The sequence below is a fragment of the Enoplosus armatus genome, chromosome 4 (assembly GCF_043641665.1).
Source record: "Enoplosus armatus isolate fEnoArm2 chromosome 4, fEnoArm2.hap1, whole genome shotgun sequence".
Classification (NCBI taxonomy): Eukaryota; Metazoa; Chordata; class Actinopteri; order Centrarchiformes; family Enoplosidae; genus Enoplosus; species Enoplosus armatus.
This window is the reverse complement of record NC_092183.1, coordinates 7,488,371-7,510,316: the sequence shown is the minus strand read 5'-3', so window position 1 is coordinate 7,510,316 and position 21,946 is coordinate 7,488,371. Positions and strand designations below refer to the sequence as shown.

General features: G+C 39.9%; 3 protein-coding genes across 4 annotated transcripts; all 3 read left to right on the top strand.

Moving 5' to 3' along the window:
- Positions 1 to 61: 61 nt before the first annotated feature.
- isca1 (iron-sulfur cluster assembly 1) lies at positions 62 to 4,317 on the top strand. The gene is made up of 4 exons (XM_070904611.1): positions 62 to 142; positions 2,353 to 2,406; positions 2,886 to 2,991; positions 3,264 to 4,317. The coding sequence occupies exons 1-4, from the start codon at positions 62 to 64 to the stop codon at positions 3,410 to 3,412; spliced, it is 390 nt and encodes a 129-aa protein (XP_070760712.1). The 3' UTR covers positions 3,413 to 4,317.
- A 3,206-nt stretch (positions 4,318 to 7,523) lies between these two features.
- On the top strand, positions 7,524 to 11,410 carry kiss1rb (KISS1 receptor b). The gene is given in 8 exon segments (XM_070903627.1): positions 7,524 to 7,599; positions 7,759 to 7,853; positions 8,081 to 8,300; positions 8,558 to 8,682; positions 9,461 to 9,596; positions 10,275 to 10,513; positions 10,599 to 10,751; positions 11,174 to 11,410. Coding segments are annotated over 8 exon segments (1,281 nt in total).
- Positions 11,411 to 14,532: 3,122 nt separating this feature from the next.
- Positions 14,533 to 21,262, top strand: psat1 (phosphoserine aminotransferase 1). Of its 2 annotated transcripts, XM_070904672.1 has the most exons (9): positions 14,533 to 14,681; positions 15,478 to 15,538; positions 15,828 to 15,897; positions 17,397 to 17,602; positions 18,319 to 18,491; positions 18,838 to 19,007; positions 19,380 to 19,508; positions 20,469 to 20,606; positions 20,855 to 21,262. In XM_070904672.1, exons 1-9 carry the CDS (start codon positions 14,625 to 14,627, stop codon positions 20,955 to 20,957), a joined length of 1,107 nt encoding a protein of 368 aa, XP_070760773.1. In that variant the 5' UTR covers positions 14,533 to 14,624; the 3' UTR covers positions 20,958 to 21,262. The 2 variants fall into 2 exon arrangements, with proteins under 2 accessions (XP_070760773.1, XP_070760774.1); XM_070904673.1 differs by lacking the exon at positions 20,469 to 20,606.
- The last annotated feature ends 684 nt before the right edge of the window (positions 21,263 to 21,946 follow it).

Below are 21,946 nucleotides of genomic sequence, written 5' to 3'. Positions count from 1 at the left end.
GCGGTTACCAATTTTATTACACGCTTGCGCAGTTCAATGTTGTGATATTAACTGTAGTAACATGTCTGCCTCCATGGTGCGAGCGACCGTCCGAGCGGTCAGCAAAAGAAAGATATTGCCTACTAGAGCTGCACTGACACTGGTAAGTTATAAACTGTGGTTGTAAACTCATGTAAAACACTTTGTGTCCGTTCAGTACATGTTAATGTACATGTGAATGTGTGGCGTTAACACCATCGGCCGTTATGTAGCTTTAACGTTACGTGATCCAAAGTTAGCTAAGCTAGCTAACATCTGTGACTTGATACACGCAACTCGGGTTCTACTCCTTACGGAGCTTAATATAACAATTTCCACCGTGTTGATGAGCTTATATTAGCAGATGTACACATTAGGGCGGTTGTACAGGTATGTCGTTCGGACGTAAAATCGTAATTGTCCTGGGTTTAACTAATCTAGATGCTAACGTTACTCCCTGGCAAGGGAGGTTGCTAAACTAAGCTGTTGCTTGGTCATGTGCCATCGACTGTTCTGTTCCTTAATAACGACCGTTAACTGCACAATAGCAATTAAACACAACACAGATAATAGTATCAAGTCGTACAACGTTAAGTTAGTACAATTTTGAAAACAATACCTAATGTTACGTGTACGAGGTCTTCATTTACGAGGTAAGAACGGGAATGTGTAGGATTGATGATTGTAAAGGCATACTCTAATGAGTTAGTTTTGCACATTCATAAAGTTAAGTGGCTCACAAGTTACAGGTTTTAAAAAGTGGTTGAAATCGATGCAGCAGAGGCCGACATATCCTGATTTTTAGTCCCTAGCAAGCTAAACAAATATTCGATCCCTCATTTCCCATAATACAACCAATAACATAAACATCTTTTAGTTTGTTCCTTAAAAACCACACCTTTTTAAAATCCCCATTTCCAGACATTAGACATTATTATACATCTGGTTTCACAAGTGGAGTTTCAGTCGTTGTGACTGATAAACTGAGCTTGGTTTGATAGGGTTAGGCCGCAACCCAAGTTATCACCAGTGGGTCATTATAGAGGTTTGTGGTGGCCCGACACCTTACTAAAATACATATTACTGCTTTTTCCTTTTTATTTGTCACCCATTTCTATCTGTGACGTCACCCTCTTCAGTCTCTCCCCAAATTCACTGTCACTCTTCACTGTAAGCTGTCTAATAGAGGCAAGCACACCAGAAAATAATAAGCAGTTAGTGGAAAAGTACTCAATGTGATATTAATGTAAATGAAATGGACGCTCAGTGTAGCAAGCTGTCGGTACACAGTCAGGGTTTGTTGTTATGGGCGGGAGAAAAATATTCTGATGTTGAATATCAGCCCGATGAGTTTAGCTAACTGTGCTGTCGCAAGATAATGTGTGCGTGTGGTGGTCTGAGCTGATAAAGGTAGTGCGCTTTAATACGGGACGCGTCCCTCAACTCTCAGGCCTCTGCAGATGATGTGTCATTAAAGGGTTCTGCTGTAGTTATTTTCTTTACCTGTCAGGGACTCAGGACATGTTACCAAATGATGATGCTATAACTTCACACCTTTAATAATAATAAGTTGCGGAATTAGCAAAAATAGCATGTGTGCTTAGCCATCCCACCCCTTATGTTTATATATAAATATATTTTTGTTGTTGTTGCTTTCATCTGGTGGTATTGTTATTCTGGTCCTTTATGTGCATGTGTATGTTTGTCCTTGTGCAATAGTAATAAAATAGAAAGAAAAAAAGAAAATATAAATAAAATTCAGTGCAAAATACTTGTATTACTTTTATTGCTATTAACTATACACTCTACAAGGACCTACAAGTTAAGTTTTGGATTTTAACATTACATGTGGTTGACAGTATAGTTATGAAACAACTTCAGGCAGTGACACAGTTGGGATGTACTGTACATTTGGCATCAGCAGCACAGTTGTACACATAGAGATGAACACACCGGCTTTAAGGGATTAGCACCTTGTGGCTAATGTAGTTCACCTCAGTCTCCCAAATGCCTCCACGTGAGAGCCCAAACACAGGGATCCCTCTTTTTTGCACCTGCATCCACTCAGTTACAGCAGGAGCGACTGGCGAGCAGGTTATTTTATTATACTGTAGGTACTTGCTAATTCCAGACAAGTTGAAGTGTTTTTACAGTGGGGAATAATCAGTAACAGCCATAGACATTAAACCAGCACCATGGTCTGCTTCTGTATTGTCATTGTTCTGCTCGGTATGTTCGTATGTTCGTTCATGAAAATACACTGCTTCCATCTGAATCCAATGTATATTGTAGTTATGAGAAGTAACCTTTTATCTTCTGTTGTCTTTTCTTTAGACTCCATCGGCTGTGAACGAGGTCAGGTTATTGTTGAAGAACAAGCCAGAATATGTGAGTAATTGATACGACCAACATCCACTGAAACATCATATCCTCAAGCAGACGGTGCTTTTCTTTTGTAATGGCAGCAGGGTGCTGTGTTGTTTTGAGTCTTGCGTTTTCAATAAATTGGGTTGTTCCCGTCAAAATAAGCTATCCTCCTCTGCCTTGGGTTGTTAAAAAGTTAACTTCATCAATATTTTAGGACATTTTATCTTTACTCAAATGTAAGGGGAAAAGGCAACACAATCACCTTTTTCTCCCTTTGCTAAAGTCACATCTGTTTTTAGGTAAGAGGTTTCTCAAAGTTAAATTTAAAAGTGCTGTAACGAAAATCTTCAGTAAACATCTGGAGTCTCTCTTACTGTGGTCCTATGTGTATGCATATCTATCGATCTATCTATATCTTATGGCAAAATTTTTGAAACTATAATGTAGTGATTGGTAAATGGTAAATCACAGAGTGGTAATGCCTGTCTGGCTCTTTCTAGATCGGTTTGAAGGTCGGAGTGAGAACACGTGGCTGTAATGGATTGACTTACACACTGGACTACACCAAGGAGAAAGACAAATCTGATGAGGAAGTCCTGCAGGATGGTAAGCTATGGGTTATGAAGAGACGTGGAACAAAGATCAAATATATATATATAATCTTTTCTTCTTTTTTTTTTAGAATGATTCACAGCATGCATTGCTGTCTGTCACAGTAACATTTTTGATACACGCAGTGGCTTTTATGAAAAAAATATGTTTTTGTAGGGTTTAAGGATATTAAGGGCTGTTTCACTGCAACGTATAAATCTGACTGAGTATTGATGCCAAGGTTAGAACTTGGGAGTAGTGACAGCTCTACTGTGACTCTCTTGCAGGTGTGAGGGTGTTCATAGAGAAGAAGGCTCAGCTGACCCTCTTGGGAACTGAGATGGACTTTGTGGAGTCAAAGCTGTCCAGTGAATTTGTCTTCAACAATCCTAACATCAAGGGCACATGTGGCTGTGGAGAAAGCTTCAACATCTGAGCATCATGGATCCTCCGTCCCACCGCACCTTTCCTGCTCCAAACCCTGTCCCATCCATAAAGACTGAGAGGCTGAATGTTGACAAGGAAGTCGGACATGAGGAAATCTCTGAGATGCAGACGTGCCTGCGTTCCCACCACTTCTCTTCCTGCAGACCACTCGTATACACACACACGTGAAGCTCAAGTATACATGTTCATGCTTATTGGAAGGTTTTAATCAGTGTAGTCAAAACCTTCTCAACGTATTGGTTTTAGGTGCAGATACCTCTGATGTTGACAACTGCTTTTTTTACATACAAAAAAACCTTTAGAAGGACCTCAAAAGCAAGGTGTTTTTTAATGGCTGCCATTTTACACATATACGCACATTAATTTCAGAAATTCAGTCAAATACCACCACGACTTGTATGCAGGAGGAAATGGTACAACACAGTCCAAGAACATGCTTACTGAAGCTGAGAGTTGGTCAGGTTTAAGTTGGTTAAGCTAAGAGGAAGAAGCATGATACCATCAAGTATTCAAGTTTGAGTCTATCCACTGAAATCCATAGACGTTAAGGCCAACATCAGCTGTAAGACAGCGTATCATCATCCAGTGTACATGTACCAGGAGTATGCAAAAGTGGGAGAGTTTGGGTGTCTTGAAACTGCTTTATTAGTTTGTAAAATATATATTTATCTCTTTGTGTAAATATAAAGAATGTAAATCACCCTTGAACCACACAAGCGCACAAAAAAAACAACGCACAAAACATGTATCCCTCACATAAAAGTACATGAGTTTTATGTTGGATTATTTTTGCTTGATCAAAGCCAGGACTGTGTATAGACTGTGTGCTCTTAAGATTTGTAACCTGTGCAATATGTCTGTGTACATATGAAATAATAAATAGCAGTAATATGACATTGTGTGGCGGCTGTTTTATGTTTCAGCAGTTTGACTGTTGGTCTTGTGTGTAGGGTGATTGTTGCATCATAACTGAAATGACAAGAGTTAGACCAGTTGTCATGGAGATGGCTCAGTTGTGGTTAGAATCCTCATCTCTGTTGTCATGGCGATCACTCAATTGTCAGAACCAGGTGGATTCTAAAGTTTCTGCAGCAAACTGAGGAACTGTCATCACTTCTGTCAGGCAGAAGGTACAGCCATATCAGAAGATTTATTTAAATCATGTATTTTAGGGCTTTAACATTACCTCAAGTAACAAGTGGGCACTGTGCTTGCTTTTTTCAGGTCCTTGTGGGGTCATGGAGAATCAAAACAAGGATGGAGATTCTGACTGCAGAGAGTCTTACAGGCTTCAGGTAGTGAAAAATGATATATAACATTTTACTAATCACATTTTAACTGAAATATTTTTGAATGCTGTGGGTCTGTGGATGATATTTCCAAAGGATAAAGCAGGGAAGCAGAGATATTACAGTTTTAGTTTTTCACTTTGTATTTAGAGAGTTTTATGGTCAATAGTTATCTCGAAAAAACTATTTACAACTCGTATCTATAATGAAAATACACGTCAGCAAACAGTTACCTATTTACAACATCATTCATTTGGAGTTAAGAGACTGATGCATGGTAGTCCATCACTTTCCATTTAGCTCTGTTTTTCAGATCATGTGACCAGGTCACGTGATCATGTATATATGAATTACAGTTGCAAAGTCACTGAAGATATTTCATCTCAGTGGCAGTTTTCTGTGAAACCCCCCCTCTGGTCCCAGATTTCAGAGTTATTAAAGGCTTTGGCTGAGAGGAAATCACCACCTTGTGACACCACACATATTGACCCCCGAAACATCAGCACCACCCTCTCCATCCTTAAGACCACAGGGACAGGCACTTCTAACACCCATGGGACCTTTAGATCCAGAGCTGTCCTCCCTGAACACATCAACCAGTTGTCCACGTGTCAGTTTAAGAGGCGGGACCACCTGAGTGAAAGCTCACCTGCCTCAGGACCTGTTCCTGCACCCGTCGCTAGAGTGGCCTCATCTCAGGAGGGACAACTGCAACCCAGCATACCATCCTCCCAGCATCCTGTCGTCCTTGCACAGCTGGTGAAGAGGATGCTGCCCTCTGACTCGGTCTCCTCTATTGCGGATCGGCTTAAAAAGCACGAGATACATCCACACATCCTGGGTGTGCAGACTTGGACCAAAGAGCAGTCCTGTGAACCACGGTGGACGCTGCCGAAACAGTTCCCCCAAACTGGTCAATAAACAATTAGTCTTTACATTCACAAGTACACATAGATCCCTTATTGCCCTCCTTCCACACAACTAGGCTGGAGAGGCCACAATTATTTTACACTTCTCAAGATACTTTAGTTTGTCTGTGATGTCTTAGGCGTACTTTATAGGGGTTATAGGGCTTTATGGGGTTTACAAGTTGTATCTAATGGCTTTATTAATGTCGGTAACTAATTGATTAAAGCTTTATAAATCAGTAGGTGATAAAGTCAGTGATAACAGTCAAGGATATGGGTAATAAATAAAATACCACTTACTCTCCACCTTATTGATGGTTTGCTACAGATCTATAAAGCATTAATAAATAATATAAACATTGATAAAACAATTTGTTACAACTTATAAACTATGTAAAATTTTGGTACAGATATAAATTATTGCATTTTTACAAGAAAACAAAACAAATAATGACACCCATGACTTCCTTAGATCACCATAGGCTTCAGGCCTGTTTGACAGTGTGTCCTGCAGAAGTGCCCCTCCCCCCCCTTAATGTCACACTCACACTCACTGCAGGAGAGCTGTGTCATAACTGACCTCATGCTCTGACATGTAGTAGGAGGATGTGGCTATAAGTGATTATTTTCTTGATAATGACAACACTAATTTCCAATCTGAAAATCTGCTTCATTGTTTCTTCTCAATTAAATTATGATTTTCATACTAAACTAAACATTGATGTAACCTTAATAATATTATGACAGACCATTTTCACTGATTACTGTAACGCTTGATCCTGATCCAGGGCCAACCAATGAATGGTTCTTTGAGGACTTGACAGACCTCCAGAGGAAGCTGTTTTTAGGTGCCTCAAAGAAATACGGAGTCCCGAAGCGCTCTCAGATGGCTACGAGAACTACTTGCCACAACCAGTCAGAATCCACTTCTTTACAGCCCAGTTGAAGAAAGTCGAAGACACAGAAAAGATAAAATCCAGCTGAAACCAGAAAAGATAGTTTTCCTGTTGTTTTCTTTTTTACATAACATTTGTGTGTAACAGACGGATCGTTGTTTGAGTATTTACAAAGACAAAGAGACTCGTTAGACATGCGACAACTTATATTTATTTAAAGGAATTGTATGTTCAAATATTAGAAACCCTGCATGCCGAAGATGACAAAAAATAAATGTCTGAATACGTTTTCAATCTCACTAAAGTAAGAACCCCTTCAGCAAACTCATTTTCCACTGCCTGAATGTTTTCTATGTACATAAAGAAAATGTGAGTTCCATCTCTTTCGCAACAATGCATTTAGAAAAGGCAAATATCTAAAAATATGAAACATCCAATGATGCTTCAAAATCCTGTTTTTGTCCTTTTTTTACTGGAAGAAAATAGGAGCAACTGTGAGCAAAGTATTCAGAAGCCCTGAATACATCCTGAAGATTATTTTGATTTGTAAAGACATTGTAGTTCTCAGCGCATTTATTTTTCATTTGTTTCATCTGATGCAAAAAAATATAAAATGTTTTATACGTTTGATGGACAGAATATTATGTCAAACACCTGCGAAAACAACAAGCGTCACCTTTGCACTTAAACACTCCATCTACACTTGTGTCACGCTGCGCAACTGGCAAGGTTTGCCACTTGCTACTTTGCAGGGCCATGACAGATGTAATGACAGTGTTAAAAACTGTCTGTTGTGCTGGAAGTGGAGGGAGATCAAGCTGTACTGTCACCACGACCCCCAGCTGCCTCTGTGATTCATTCATTTTCATTTTGGTTTGCAGGTCACATCCACAAAACAAATTCATATTATAGATTTGGTTAAATTTCAGACTCTCCTCGTCCAGATTTGGTTCAGCTGCAGTTTGAGCTGAAGCATACATTGACTACAACTTCTGGATGTTAATGTGATGAAGACATAAAGTAACTATATTTGAAATCCAGCCGCAGTCATTCTACAGGGCACCCAGTCCTGGGTAATTACTGGTGATGATGCAGATTTAGTTTTAAAGCTCCTACTACCGCAGCCTCTCTCTCTCTCTTGCACTTTCATAAATGTTCAACAAAGCAAAATGACTCCTGTCTCCTCCAAACACCCCCTCCCCTCCCCAGTTACGGTGGTCTATAACAGTGCTTTTATCTCAGACCTGTGGAGAACAGAACAGCAGCCTATCACGGACTAAACCTTACATTGCAGAGCAGAGAGTGGAACGCTGCAGGAGCAAACAGGCACAACACAGGTAAGACGCTTATCGTACAGAAGAAAGCTTATTTAATATGCTTAAATGTTTCATTTGGCTTTGTCTGATGTCTTAAATCCTAGCAGGTATTTATTTTAAAAAAAAGTCTTTATATTTTCACAAATTGTCAGTTTTTGTGTTACATTTCCAGGGTGTTGTTAGAGCATTAGCTGAGATACGACCACATTTAAATATGTTCTTCATGTGCCAAAGAATTATCCCTGAAGATGATGGTGGAGTCAGCAGCCAGTCATGGTCCAGACTGCGGGTCTATATGCAACGAGTCCGCAGCTCTGGAGGGCCAGGGGCCACCAGTGTTGGTCGACGCCTGGCTGGTCCCCACTTTCTTCGGCCTCATCATGCTGGTGGGCCTGGTTGGGAACTCGCTGGTCATCCATGTGGTCACCAAGCACCAGCAGATGAAGACCGTCACCAACTTCTACATAGGTAACATTTCTGAAACTCTTTTTTTGGTAAATTGTGAAAAATTGTGTAAATTGTGACTTTCTAAAGTAAAACGAATAAACATGGATGAGGGGTGAATTGGTTGGTGAATTTTAGAAGGCAGGAACCTCAGCACCGACCGATGTTAATGGTATTGATACAGTTATTTATGCTCTTTTTGCCAATTTGAATTAATCTCATCTCACATGTCTTGAATTACATTTCTCTGTTCACGAATCACTGTTCTTGCTCTCTTCCAGTGAACCTGGCTACCACCGATATCTTGTTTCTGGTCTGCTGCGTGCCCTTCACTGCCACACTGTACCCACTGCCCAGCTGGATCTTTGGAGAGTTTATGTGCCGGCTGGTGAACTACCTTCAGCAAGTGAGATACACGCGAATTGCAGTGAAAATGACAATATAATGGTAATACCATTAAAAATAGCACTGTAACCACGCCTTCACAGTTACTACTAAGATGGTAACAGTTACAGTACCATGGTACTAGTAATATCATGGCGTGGTGACCAAAATATCATGCTATAGTACTGCAATAATAATAATAATAATGAGTAATGAATCATGAGACATTATAGCATTATGGGCATTATGCTATGTGCAGAATAACTATTATCAGATATACAGCTACCCAAATAAAGCAACATGTGAAAAATTAAAATTTGTCCCCAGTATTTGTAATCAAATGCCTTCATTAGCTATAAGAAAGTGAATTTTCTACCATCAATATTCGGTGTTAACAACTCCAAAGCACAGTGGATGCTCACTGAACTCCTGCTTCATGTTAGTTTACATTTCAACCAGCGACAGTGAGTTTTTGATTGTTATGTACCCTCAACTCAGTCGATCACTCACAGGTCTACTTCAGTGGTAGACAGAGTAACAGACAGAGTGTAGGGCATGCACATCCAAAACACTTCTACAGTTGTTGGATGAAAAGACAAACTGAATCCAAAAGTCAGACAAAACGTCTTTGTTAGTCAATATTCAAATAACCATCACAAAGCACAACAAGACGCAAACACGTTCATCAGTTTCTACAAGGTTTCAACTTGAGATAAAAAGTAGAATGTTTTCTTTGTGCAGTAAAAGTAAAAAGTGTCAAACAGAAACAAACCGACCGTGTGTGTGTGCGTGTGTTTCAGGTGACTGCTCAGGCAACATGTATCACTCTGTCAGCTATGAGTGTGGACCGCTGCTACGTGACGGTCTATCCTCTGCAGTCACTGCGACACCGAACCCCGCGCATGGCTCTGGCCATCTCTGTGTCTATCTGGATAGGTATCACAAAATACACCACGCACACATCCGCATCCTTCATTGGCAACGAGACAGTGGAGACAACGCATTGCTACAACCTTCCCTTTGACGTTAATTACTTACTGAATTACATTGAAGTCAGAAAATTTGAAGCAGCTGATTTTGCTGACTTTGCTGATGTGATAAAAACAAACCATACAACAATTAATTAATTCAGATCACACTAGCCATTCTTTCTGCTACTTACCGGGATTATTGTTTCTTTTATTTAATAATCCAACAGAACATCATCTACATGTTGTTTTTGAAATAAGCTCACTGACACAGAGAATGAGTTTTTGTGCTTTGAGAAAGCAATGTCTGTTTCTGAAAGGATGTTTTTTTGAGTTTAATCACCATCTTGTCAGTCTATCAAACAGGATAGAGCATGAATGTAGCTCAGACCACCATAGCTCAGTGTGATAGGCAGAGATACCTGCCAATCACAGACACATGCCTTCATACTTTAATGTCTTCTTAATGGAGCAATAGTTTTTTTTATAGAATCACCACCAAATCACACAGAAGTGAAACTAGATATTGATACTGCCTTTGTAATTCTAGAGAGCAGTTGGGGATTTTGCAGTTGGTGTCCTTGTGGTAATAAGTGAAACTCATTACAAACATCATGCTCAGAGTCACGTCCCCTGTCCTCTCCAGGCTCCTTGCTTCTGTCGATCCCTGTAGCCGTGTACCAGCGTCTGGAGGCAGGATACTGGTTTGGCCCTCAGACGTACTGCAGTGAGGTCTTCCCCTCGGTTCGCCTCCAGAGAGCCTTCATCATCTACAGCTTCCTGGCCGTCTACCTGCTGCCCCTGCTCACCATCACCGCCTGTTACGCCTTCATGCTCAAGCGCATGGGGCAACCCAGCGTGCATCCCATCGACAGCAGCTACCAAGTAAGAGATATGGGGCTGCTTTCACTTAGTAAATCCACAGACAGAATATATGTTTCTGATCATCACAAAGCTTCCCTAACTCCAGCTTCAGGCTCAGGCAGAGCGAGCAGCAGCAGTGCGGGCGCGAGTCTCCCGGATGGTGGTGGTGATGGTGGCCCTGTTCCTCATCTGCTGGGGCCCCATCCAGGTCTGCATCCTCCTGCAAGCTTTTGGCCTCCGCAGTTACGTCCTATACAAGGTGACTTTCTCTCCATGACGTTTGATTCAATGAGCCTCACTGTGCTGCAGGTAGGGAGGTCAGCGGGGGTGTAACAGAATACCAATACATTATTCAGATATGCGCAGATAATCCAAATTGTTGCAGTAATATTTGACCCCCGCCACGCTCCCTGGATCTGTCACCTGATTGAAACAATTTACCACAAATTTAACCCCACTTTTTGTCAGGATCATACTCAGTCAAAGCTAAGCACATCTAAATCTAATCTGTTTATAAACGACACTCCTTGGTAACTTCAGATCTTGTCTCATATTCATCAGATTTAGACGTTTTCCTCAGTATCAGAGTAATCCAGGTGATTGTTGTCTGTCTCTTGCTTCTAAAACTGTCCCACGCATCGATGTCTTTCATCAAAGTCTGTCTTCATTTTGCATCCACAGCTGAAGATTTGGGGCCACTGCATGTCTTACTCCAACTCCTCCGTCAACCCGCTGGTTTACGCCTTCATGGGCAACAACTTCAGAAAGGCCTTCAAGCACGCCTTCCCTGCCGTATTTCAGTGGCGCACGAGGGGGAGAGCGAGGGTGGGAAACATGGACGCAGAAGAGGGGGATGAGATGGTTCGCCAGGCACCCAAAGGAGAAGCAGAGATGCACTTTCTTTCATCTGGGTCCTAAAGGCCACGCTGGGCATTTGGACACTGTGCGCTCATTGTTTATTTAGAGTTTGTTCTAGAGTTGAGAGCAGTCTGCTCACCCTGGTGTATGTGTGCATGGACGCACACACACACACACACACACACACACACACACACACACACACACACACACACACACAATGAGGAGCAATGGCTGTCATGTGATCTCTTAAACTGGACAAACCAGTCAGGTGCCTCTCGTGATGTTCACAAGCTGCCGAAACACAATTATCTTTGTCACATTTTTCTAGTTTAGCTGAACTGATGCAGTCAGTTTACTGGATGTCAAAATGTTTGAGCTCCTGGTTTTATCTTCTTCACAATTTCTCAAGGAGGTGAATTGTATAAGACAACAATTGCACTGTTTGTGGCTGCATCCTTCACGGGCAGCAGTCTTGTTGAATATAATTATTTAAAAGGGTATCAGCAGGTTGTTCTGCACTGTATGGTTTATGCATTTGTAGCTACAGTATACTTTGTGAACAGTTAGCTTGGAATGGTGTTGACCGGCTACAAAAGGTGCTTCAGGCAGTGGTGAAATATAACTTAGTACATTTACTCTTTTTATTGTCTTTTCATACCACTTAATACTTCTACTCCACTAAAGTTCAGATAATGTACGTTTTACCCACAACAATTATTTGACAGCTGTAGTTACTAGTATCTTTACAAATTAAGATTTTTACATACAAAACATATGACAAGCTTATGAAATATGTTTTGTTAGTTAGAGCTAAAATGATCAGTTGATTAACTGATGAGTCGATTGACAGAAAATGAACAACAACTATTTTATTAATGGTTATTAAAAGTCCTTTGTCATGCAAAAATGTCAAACATTTCATGACTCCGGCTTCTCAACTGTGATGATTTATTTAATAATATTATTAAACAGTGTGAAGGTGTAACATTTTTAATGCAGGACTTTTACTTGTAATGGTGTATTTTTACAGTGTGGTGTTTGAAGGATCTGAATACTTCCTGCGCTACTGTTTTGAGGCTCGTGCTGCTGGTCTGTCCTCCTGTGCATGTTGGGAAAAACATGCACAGCAGTGGGATACAGCCCCATTTAGATGTCAGCCATGTACTTATACTTGATGTTAATGTGTGCAATAGGAGGCAGTGATGCATTTACACACTGGAATATACATGGAATGAACATTTGATGAATGAAAATTAATCAGAAAACAAATGATGTTAAGAATGTGTATGTGAGTGTGTGAGTTCAGTGTTGGCTGCAGGCTTATCAGTTTAACCGGATTCAATCTCCTGCTCAAATAAAGAGTGTTTGCTCGGTGCACAGGCACAGATAGGTGCAACATATAGTTTAGATTTTCCTTTTTCCTCAAATACATGTTTCTGCTGCTCGGAGAGCCTCTGTGCTGTCCTTCTTACCTGAAGACACAACCTGTACCTTCACAGAAACACGTTGCAGCTATAATATGCTGACCAGCACTGATTTTGAAATGTCCACATTCCTGCAGGCCCCATTAATGTATTGGTGATTGAATAGATTGTGAAAGAACAGCCAAAGGTTACTGCTGCGGTGTGTTACCTATACTACAGAAAGCACGTTTTCATTTAACACAACGGGAGACTATAAACAAGCAAACATGATATTTGAAACAAGTTTTCTTTGGCAGGTTCATCTGCTGCGGTTTCATCCCTTCACCTCCGTTGATTTCAATGAAAAGTTGTTTGTCTGACTCGTGCGTGTCTGGCGCGCGCTCACATTCTCGTGGCGTGACAATGGAGCCAATCAGTCAGCATCTAAGTCGATATTCACCAATGATAGCCGTTTACCAAACAGACATGTGACACGAGCCAATTGAAAGGCTGGCTGAGAATTTGAGTCCGTGTGCTGCCTTCAAGTGACGCCGAAAACATCTGTGTTTCCACAGAGGTCACACGAACCAATAAACACGATGCAAAATGTGTTTACATCACAGTACGATATCAAAGACGAGTTCTGCAAGATCTAAATCATCTTCATGCCATGTCTTGCAGTGGGGCCCTGTGTCAAAATGTAGTATGAAGACTTCATGTGGTGCATATTCCTAAAGATGTGATTAATGAAATTACCTCAAACTGATGACAGAAAACATGGATCCAAGGAGTGTTACTCCAGAACAGGAGTAGACTAGTTTGTCTTAAAACAGTAGTCAAGGTGCCCATATGTATATTGAAACAGGGTTTTCTTGCTGTAATAATTTCTTCTGTCCATACTGGATATTAAGAGATCCCTTCATGATGTGCTTTCAATGGAAGTGACAAAATCAACAGTGCTACCTTTATGTAAAAGTGTATTTCAGAGTTTACCATTAGCATTCTGAATTAGACACACTGTGTGAGTATCCGGTCTTTTTACAGTCCACAGTTTGCAGTTTTTACTTGCTGTTCATACTGGCTAACAGATCCATATTTGTGTTACTATCCTTCCACTGCAGCTCAAACAGGGAAACACTGTAGCCTCATATTAACTTCAGATAAACTTTTAAACGTATTTCAATTACTTATATTGAAGGCGTGTTGGGAAGGGACAATTTACAGGCCAGTATGAACAAGAGGAATGATTACAGAGTCTTACAGTTTGAAGTTTTAAAAGGTAAAATATAAAACATGTGTCCCCTACACACACACACACACAAACATGCAGACAAAAAGCAGCTATCAAAAAGAAAATACACTTATTGCCTACAGGTGGCACTTATATGTACGTACGTGTAACTTCTCTAATTTGTTGTTTAATAAAAAAAGGCTAAACATTTGTCACAGCTCTTGCTCTGTTTGTTTTCAAATTTGGGGATCCATGTAAAAACAAAAAAAAACAAATTCTCCTTGTGTCACAATATCTGCTAATATGTAAATAATTGCAAACGTATCAAACCAACAATCATTAGATGCACTAACAAGATTAAAGGTGTTTACATATGTATTTTTTTTATATCTTTTTTTATAGCCTACTTACAGTACACAAAATCTACCTTAGTTTGTTAGTCGAGGTTTCAACTTTACGAGGAGGTCATGAACGCAGCATTTTACACACAGCTAGATAATTAGCATCCACGACGACGAGAGGAGGAGGAGGAGGAGGAGAGCAGAAGCAACAGCAGAAGCTGAGCGGAAGTCATTCACACCGCTGAATCAAACGGAGGAAACATCCACCAGCCGACCGCAGGACGTCATTTTACATCATGGAGCAGAAACAAACCATCAACTTTGGCGCTGGACCTGCAAAACTCCCCCAAACCGTAAGTTTTAGATGTTGAGTAACGTTAATAATGCGAGGAAAAGCTGTAAAACACGAGCTAACTGTTTCTGCAGATGCACGCTTCAGACGTTATTTAACTTTAATGTGGTTTATCAAAGCAACATTAAAAACGTCCACATTCACGGTGAATCTGCTGGCTCTACCCCCCCCCCCCCCGTACTGAGAGAGACTGGCGTGCAGTTATGTGAGAAAATAACTTGGCTTTGCTGCTGCCGTCTCGGCTTGGCATTTGTCAGCAGCTCCGGCACGCTGTCACCGAAAACAGCGAGTTGAGTTGCATCAGCCTCATTCATTCATGTGGAAACCTGCTCCTTTTGTGCTTCACTGGCGGCAGCAGACGCAGCCTCTAGATGGCAGAAAAACACCTTGCATGTCCAGAAAAATAAATCTCAGCTCTCGCTTATCAAACTATACACACATTTATGGAAAAATGAAAGCAAAGTTTCTTAAAGGTGGAAGAATGATTAGTAATCCCACTAATCTGCAGATTGTTGCTGTGCATGCTTTATGTGCTGCAAAGACACATTGCTGTTTTTTTCTAATGTAGTTTCTTGACAGCTGTAGTTCTTGCCAGTTTTTTTTTTTTTTTAGGTTGAGTGGATATCTCTAAACAAATAATATTTAAAATCTGGATAATCGTTATCTGGATAAGACAGAATCCAGATGAAGAGCACTATGGATAAGAGCAACAACATTTTTATTGTGTTCTGTGGTAAAACCATCATAATTTCTGATACCGTCTGTAGTCTTTTGAAGAAATACTTTATTTGTTTTAGGTGCTGCTTCAAGCACAGAAGGAGCTTCTGAACTACAACGGCACTGGTATCAGTGTTCTCGGTGAGTAGAACTACAGATGGGTTACGTTAAGTCATTATAAGACAAAACTACTGTATTCCTGATGATTGAAATGAAATATTTGTTGTTTAATTGAGAGCTTACTCACATAGTTTACCATATGATGAGTTAAATCGACTCACTTACTCAAAGCAGCTCATGAACACTATTATCTGCCCTCATAGCTGATCCCTGCCTGTGTTAAATGGCCAAGATGTAATGAAAATGTGCTAAAAGGTGAGTGAATGCCAGTGAGATTAAATTCAAATGTTTCTGATTCTGTTCAAACCAGAGATGAGTCACCGATCATCCGACTTCAACAAAATCCTCAACAAAACAGAGAGTCTCATGCGAGAGTTGTTGTAAGTGCTGCCTTTGTTGTTTCACATGGCTTCTACTGTATTCTCCTCCTCCTTCACTCCTTTTTCCTTTTTAATGAAGCAACACTAGTGCTGCAGTACAGTATGACTGTGCAGCACTATTGTTTTATCACTTCCAAACTCATATTCTCTTGGCAGTTTCAGATTACAATATACACAATATGTTGGTAATACACTTTTTGGAAACATACTCAGAAATACAGAAGAGTAAAGTATGATCAATGGACAAGTAGAATGATGATGGGAACGATAATGTTGCCACATTAATAATCACTTCTTCCATGTTCGTCAAGTCCTTACTTTCTTTGTTAACTTTGTCTGTTTCTCCTCAGGCTCTCTTGTGGCCTCATGTCAGGCTGAATGCCAAACAGTTTTAAGATTACACTGTGCAAAGGTAGTTTTAGAGTTTGTCAGTCTGCTAGGTGTGTTTTGAATTCAAGTAGGCCTACTTTTAGTGGTGCCAAAAGTGCCAAAGGTTGACAATTGAAAAGTCAAAGGATATGATAAGATATTTAAATATGCAAAATATCACAAAGAAAACAGCAGGCTAAAAACAAAATGTATATACTCTTATTTTATTATATTCATCTGCTAATCAGATGTTTGAAGATTTGATTTGATTCAGATTTTTAGGGTTTTCAGTATTAAAAAAAGTCACTCATTTAAAATAAACAAAGGTTGCTTTTTGTTTTTCTTCTCAGAATCGGTCAAAATGGACTGAGTGAGTTTTAGAAACCTGTAATAATGATTCTGTGCATGACGATGTACATGGCGTGCAAACTGGTACAACCAGATGCTTGTGTGTCATTCTCAAAGAAACAAACACCATCCAGTCAATGTAATCGGCTTTTTAAATGGTGTCAATCATCTTTGTTTTATACTAAAGTTTATTTTGCATTTGTACCATTTACATTAAACGCACCAGAAAGTTGAACTGTGGAGAAACAAGACACAGCCGCATGTTGTAATTGTAACTTTTCGTCAAATACTGATTTACTGCTTCTGTTGTAGATATTTTGCAAACTGTATCTCTGCTCGGTGTAGAGCTGCAACTATTAGTCGATTAAAAGACAATAAATTGCCAACTATTTTGACAATCAATCGTTTGTCATTTTTCAAGCAAAAATGTAAAACTTTTGCTGGTTCCAGCTTCTTAAATGTGAGGATTTGCTGCTTTCCTTTGTCATTTATGGTAGTAAATGAAGAGTCTGGACTGTTGGTTGGACTAAAGAAGCTATTTGAAGACGACACTTTGGGCTCTGGGGAATTGTGATTAGCATTTTCACTTTGTTTTGGACATTTTTATAGACTCAAAATTATCAGCAGATTAATCGATAATGAAAATAACCGTTTCAGTGGGTCAGTGTAAGAATCTGACTATCTGGGAGTTTCCTGCTGCACCTGATGATGATGATGATGATGATGATGGTCTGTCTGAACTGTTCTCAGTGTTTAACGCAGTGACCTTTTTGTCTTCACAGAAACATCCCAGACAACTACAAGGTGATGTTTCTGCAGGGCGGCGGGTCCGGACAGTTCAGCGCTGTTCCTGTCAACCTGATTGGCCTTAAAGAGGACAGCTGTGCCGATTACCTGGTGACTGGCACATGGTCAGCGAAAGCAGCGAAAGAAGCGGAGAAATATGGAAAAGTCAACATCGTCCACCCGAAGCTGGATAGTTACACGAGTGAGTGTGTGTGCACAGGGAAATGTCCCAGAATGGAGGTTTTGTAAGTAATTTCTTGGATGACACAAAGAATTTCTGATTTAGTTCTTTTCGTTTTAAAGTTGAATTTAATTGCCACCTCCACATCAAAGAAATAGTTTCAGCTGTTATGAGTCGGTCGTTGTCATTCAGGCTGCATTAGGACGGTCCTGGCTGTGTTTCCAGGCTATTGCGTAATAAACAATGGAGCCGATTACCACTGAAAGCCTCTGGTATGCGAGGAGCCTTTTCCACATGCTTGTGTCTGACTGGGGTTTTCAGTTTTTTCAGGTTCTTATTCATCCTAATGTTTGGAGGCGGTTTTACAGTGTTTTACATTTAATTGGAAATGTAAAATTAACTTCATTGCACACATGGATTAAAAAATATATTATTATATATTATTAAAATATATGTAATACAAAATCCAAATCCAAATATGTTGCTCCCTCTGTCTGTCCTCAGTCTGAAATGTCCTTCGGTCTTCCATCACCAGGAAGAGGTGCCTCTCATTTGTTCTGTGTACTTTGTGTTAATTGCTTATTGCTTACACGTTAACCTATGATCATGAACATGGTAAACATTATACCCGCTAAACCAGCTTGTTAGCATTGTGAACATGTTAATGCTGAGACAGCTCAGTCTCACAGAGCTCTCTTTAGTCTCGTTTAACTATGTTCTGCTGTTGCTCCCTCCAGAAATCCCTGACCCCAGCAGCTGGACCCTGAACCCCTCAGCCTCCTACGTGTACTACTGCTGCAACGAGACGGTCCACGGCGTGGAATACAACTTCACACCTGAAACAAACGGGGTGGTCCTTGTCAGCGACATGTCCTCCAACTTCCTGTCTCGGCCTGTGGATGTGTCGAAAGTGAGGACAAGAATGATACTGAATAAAATATTAAACTCTTTCTTTTCTGGGCCCCATTTCCCCCAAATTTCCATATTGATCGTATCAGCAGTCTGGAAAACCTTTGCTGCATGTTACATGCTAAACATCAGCATGTTAACATCTAATACGTGCTGACATGTTAACATGATAATCTTAAAATAAGATTATCATTTGGCTCTAAACAACAGCTGAACATAAGATGTCCTAAAATGGCCACCGTACAGAGGATAAACCCTTTTGACTTTGGCAAAACGCCTTTCCTCTTGTGATCCCCTGAAGCCAAATTGAATTGTCATATTTTAATGTGTCTTCTTGTATTGTGTAGTTTGGGCTGATTTTTGCCGGTGCTCAGAAGAATGTGGGCTGTGCCGGGGTGACGGTGGTCATCGTGCGAGAGGACTTGTTAGGCCACGCTCTGAAAGAGTGTCCCATTGTCCTGGACTACAAGGTGCAGGCTGAAATGAACTCCCTCTACAACACACCGCCGTGTTTCAGGTACAGACTCACCTCTGTTTCCTACAGATGATAGATTATCAATATATTACTAGCTAGGTAAAATGTACACGTTTCACAATAAAAAAAAAAAAAAATGCTGAACTTTTTACTTTCTGTTCGATATCTGTTTGTCTTGGAATTAGTGGTTGCATTTTTCACCAGACAAGTTTTAAAGGAATAATCCAGCATTTTGGGGAATCGGCTTTTTTGCTTTCTTACCGCAAACAAAAAGTATTTTACTAAATACCAAACTTTTGCTTTTTAAGGATATTTAAACATGTCGCATGGTCATAACTTGATTTTGATGTAAGAAAGAGAAGGGCAAACACAAACCGTACCAGTAATTCTCTCCACTTTGATTGTGTGTGACAGTATCTACATCATGGGTCTGGTTCTGGAGTGGATTAAGAACAACGGCGGCAGCACTGCCATGGAGACGCTCAACAAGCAGAAGTCCTCCATGATTTATGACCTCATCAACGCCTCTAATGGTTTCTATGTGTAAGTATCTCAAAACTTCAGAGGCAGATGGTAAACTAGGAAAGTCAGTGATGGCCAAAACTTTTTGTGAATGTTATACACTGTGAACCATCAGTTCCAGTCCAGGTCCACAGTCTGTTTCACTCTTTAAAGTTTTAAATCTCGTCTTTGCAGATACAGTAATGCACCTGTATCAGCATGAAATACTATATAGCATCCCCAACTGATGGTTCACAAAAGTTATAATGAAGAACAAAATACACAAAACTGTAGCTCCAAGAGCACCATCTGGTATCCTAACAGAATTTAGCACTGTAGTCTTATAAGCCTACATGTCAACATATTGTACCTAAAAAGAAATGGCCACAGTCACACATGAAATGCACAGATTTAGCTGACTTTGTATGCTTTGCCTCATATACAGTAGCTTTTTTGAGACTAGAAAGCCGACTTAACCAAGGAGTTTAAATTGCTTTTGAAGACTAAATTGCGGAGCACTGAACTCGTTAACAACCTTGCTATCTTACACACTCTCACTTTCAAACTTATTAAGACTATGAAAAGACGTTTTAACATCACTCAATGTGTCCTTATAGACCAAAATACTACTTTTTCATTTGTTTGGAAACTTTCATCGTAAAATGACATTTTCACTGTGCATTAATGCTTATTAATCTTTCTTTCATAGTATAACTAAGGGGAAAATAAAACCGCTTCAAGAAAAATATCTTTGTAATGCATAGACATGAAAAACAACAAATTACTTATATAGGCTACTCGACCAAACTAAAGGTAATTTACATCAAACACCACTTATTTTATTGTATTATTAATATATACCTTTTTTTGCCTTGGAAATGATGCTTTTTACAATTGGACAATATCCAGTACATACTTTATAGTCTACAATGACAGTGAGGAAACTGATTTTAAGTAATGAAGTGAAAAGTTAATATGAGAACTACTTACTGCGGTGTCCAGGTGTCCCGTAGACATGGCTTGTCGAAGCCGCATGAATGTGCCGTTTCGTGTGGGGAAGAAAGAGGGAGACGAGGCTTTGGAAAAGAAGTTTCTGGACGGAGCATCCAAACGTGGAATGATATCGCTGAAAGGACACAGGTTAGAGTTTGTCAAACACATGGTTGTTGCATTGATTCCTACTTCATTGCTATAATTTGTGGGTTTGTAGAGAGAATACTGGGTCCTGAAAGTAAGGCTATGTAAAGTTACACATGAACTCCAGCAGCTGGATGCATAAAGAATTTGTTTTCTTGTGATGAGTTTCTTATAGAGCCACGTGTCCTTTTGTAGACCTTTTATTTTTTATTTTTTATTTTTTAAACATGGCAGTTTTTCTCCCCCTGCAGGTCAGTCGGAGGAATTCGTGCATCTCTGTACAACGCAGTAACAGTGGAGGACACTGAAGCCCTCGCCGCCTATATGAAAGAATTCCTGAAAGAGTACCAGTAAAACAGGCCTTACTAAAAGTCAGCTGATGTCACACAGTGGCATTTAATTTCTCCAGTACAGTTAAAAAAAACAAAATACTCTTGTTTACCTCTAGTTTGGATCCATGTTGGATCTGTAAGGTGCACCTTTAGACATTTGTTTCATAATAAGCATTAACCACTGCTGTTGCCAGTAACATCTGTTTTTCATAGAATCACTATTTTAATGCATTTGTTGACTTACAGTGCTTTGATGCACATACTGTAGGTAATTCTTGTTACTTGTTCAAAATGTATTTACATTCCAGTAAATCTAACTTGGCAATACTTACATCTTGCAGTGTAATTCCTTTTCTTGAGTGCTGTTTTACAACAGACTGCATTTTGTAATTTTAAAACAATTTAGCAGTGCGAAACAGACCTGGTTACCATTTAAGGAAGAGAAGAAGAATAGTCACATGACAGATATTGTTAAAAAACTGACTGTAGTCAGCTGATTGGCTGTGGTGTTTACATGGATTATTACACCTTTTTTAAAGGGTTGGTTTCACAAACTTAAGAAAAACACACTTTCTCACTTACCTCTAGTATTTAGCCATGAAGACAGTTTTGGTTATGTTTGCCTGGGTTTTTAGATGGTGAAGTCTGCCTCCACCCCAAAACAATTGAGGTGAATGGAACTTTGTTTGTGGTGCTCATGTTAATGAAAATATAATAAATCAATATCCTCAGCTTTGTGGTGGATATATAACACAGGGGTGTTGTATATAATGAATGTTGTAGGATTAATATTATCACACAAAACATGTCCTAAAATCAGCTCATAAAGTCACATCATTGGAAAAAATAAAAACATTCACCACTATTGCACTGCTACCACTATTGTATTGCAGAAGATCGCAGAGATGGATAAACTAGTTTAACACTAAATCAGTGAAACATCAACGACCGTGGACTAGAAACGAGGAGAACACAAGCACAACACGGCATCGACTGGGAAGGGATCAAAGC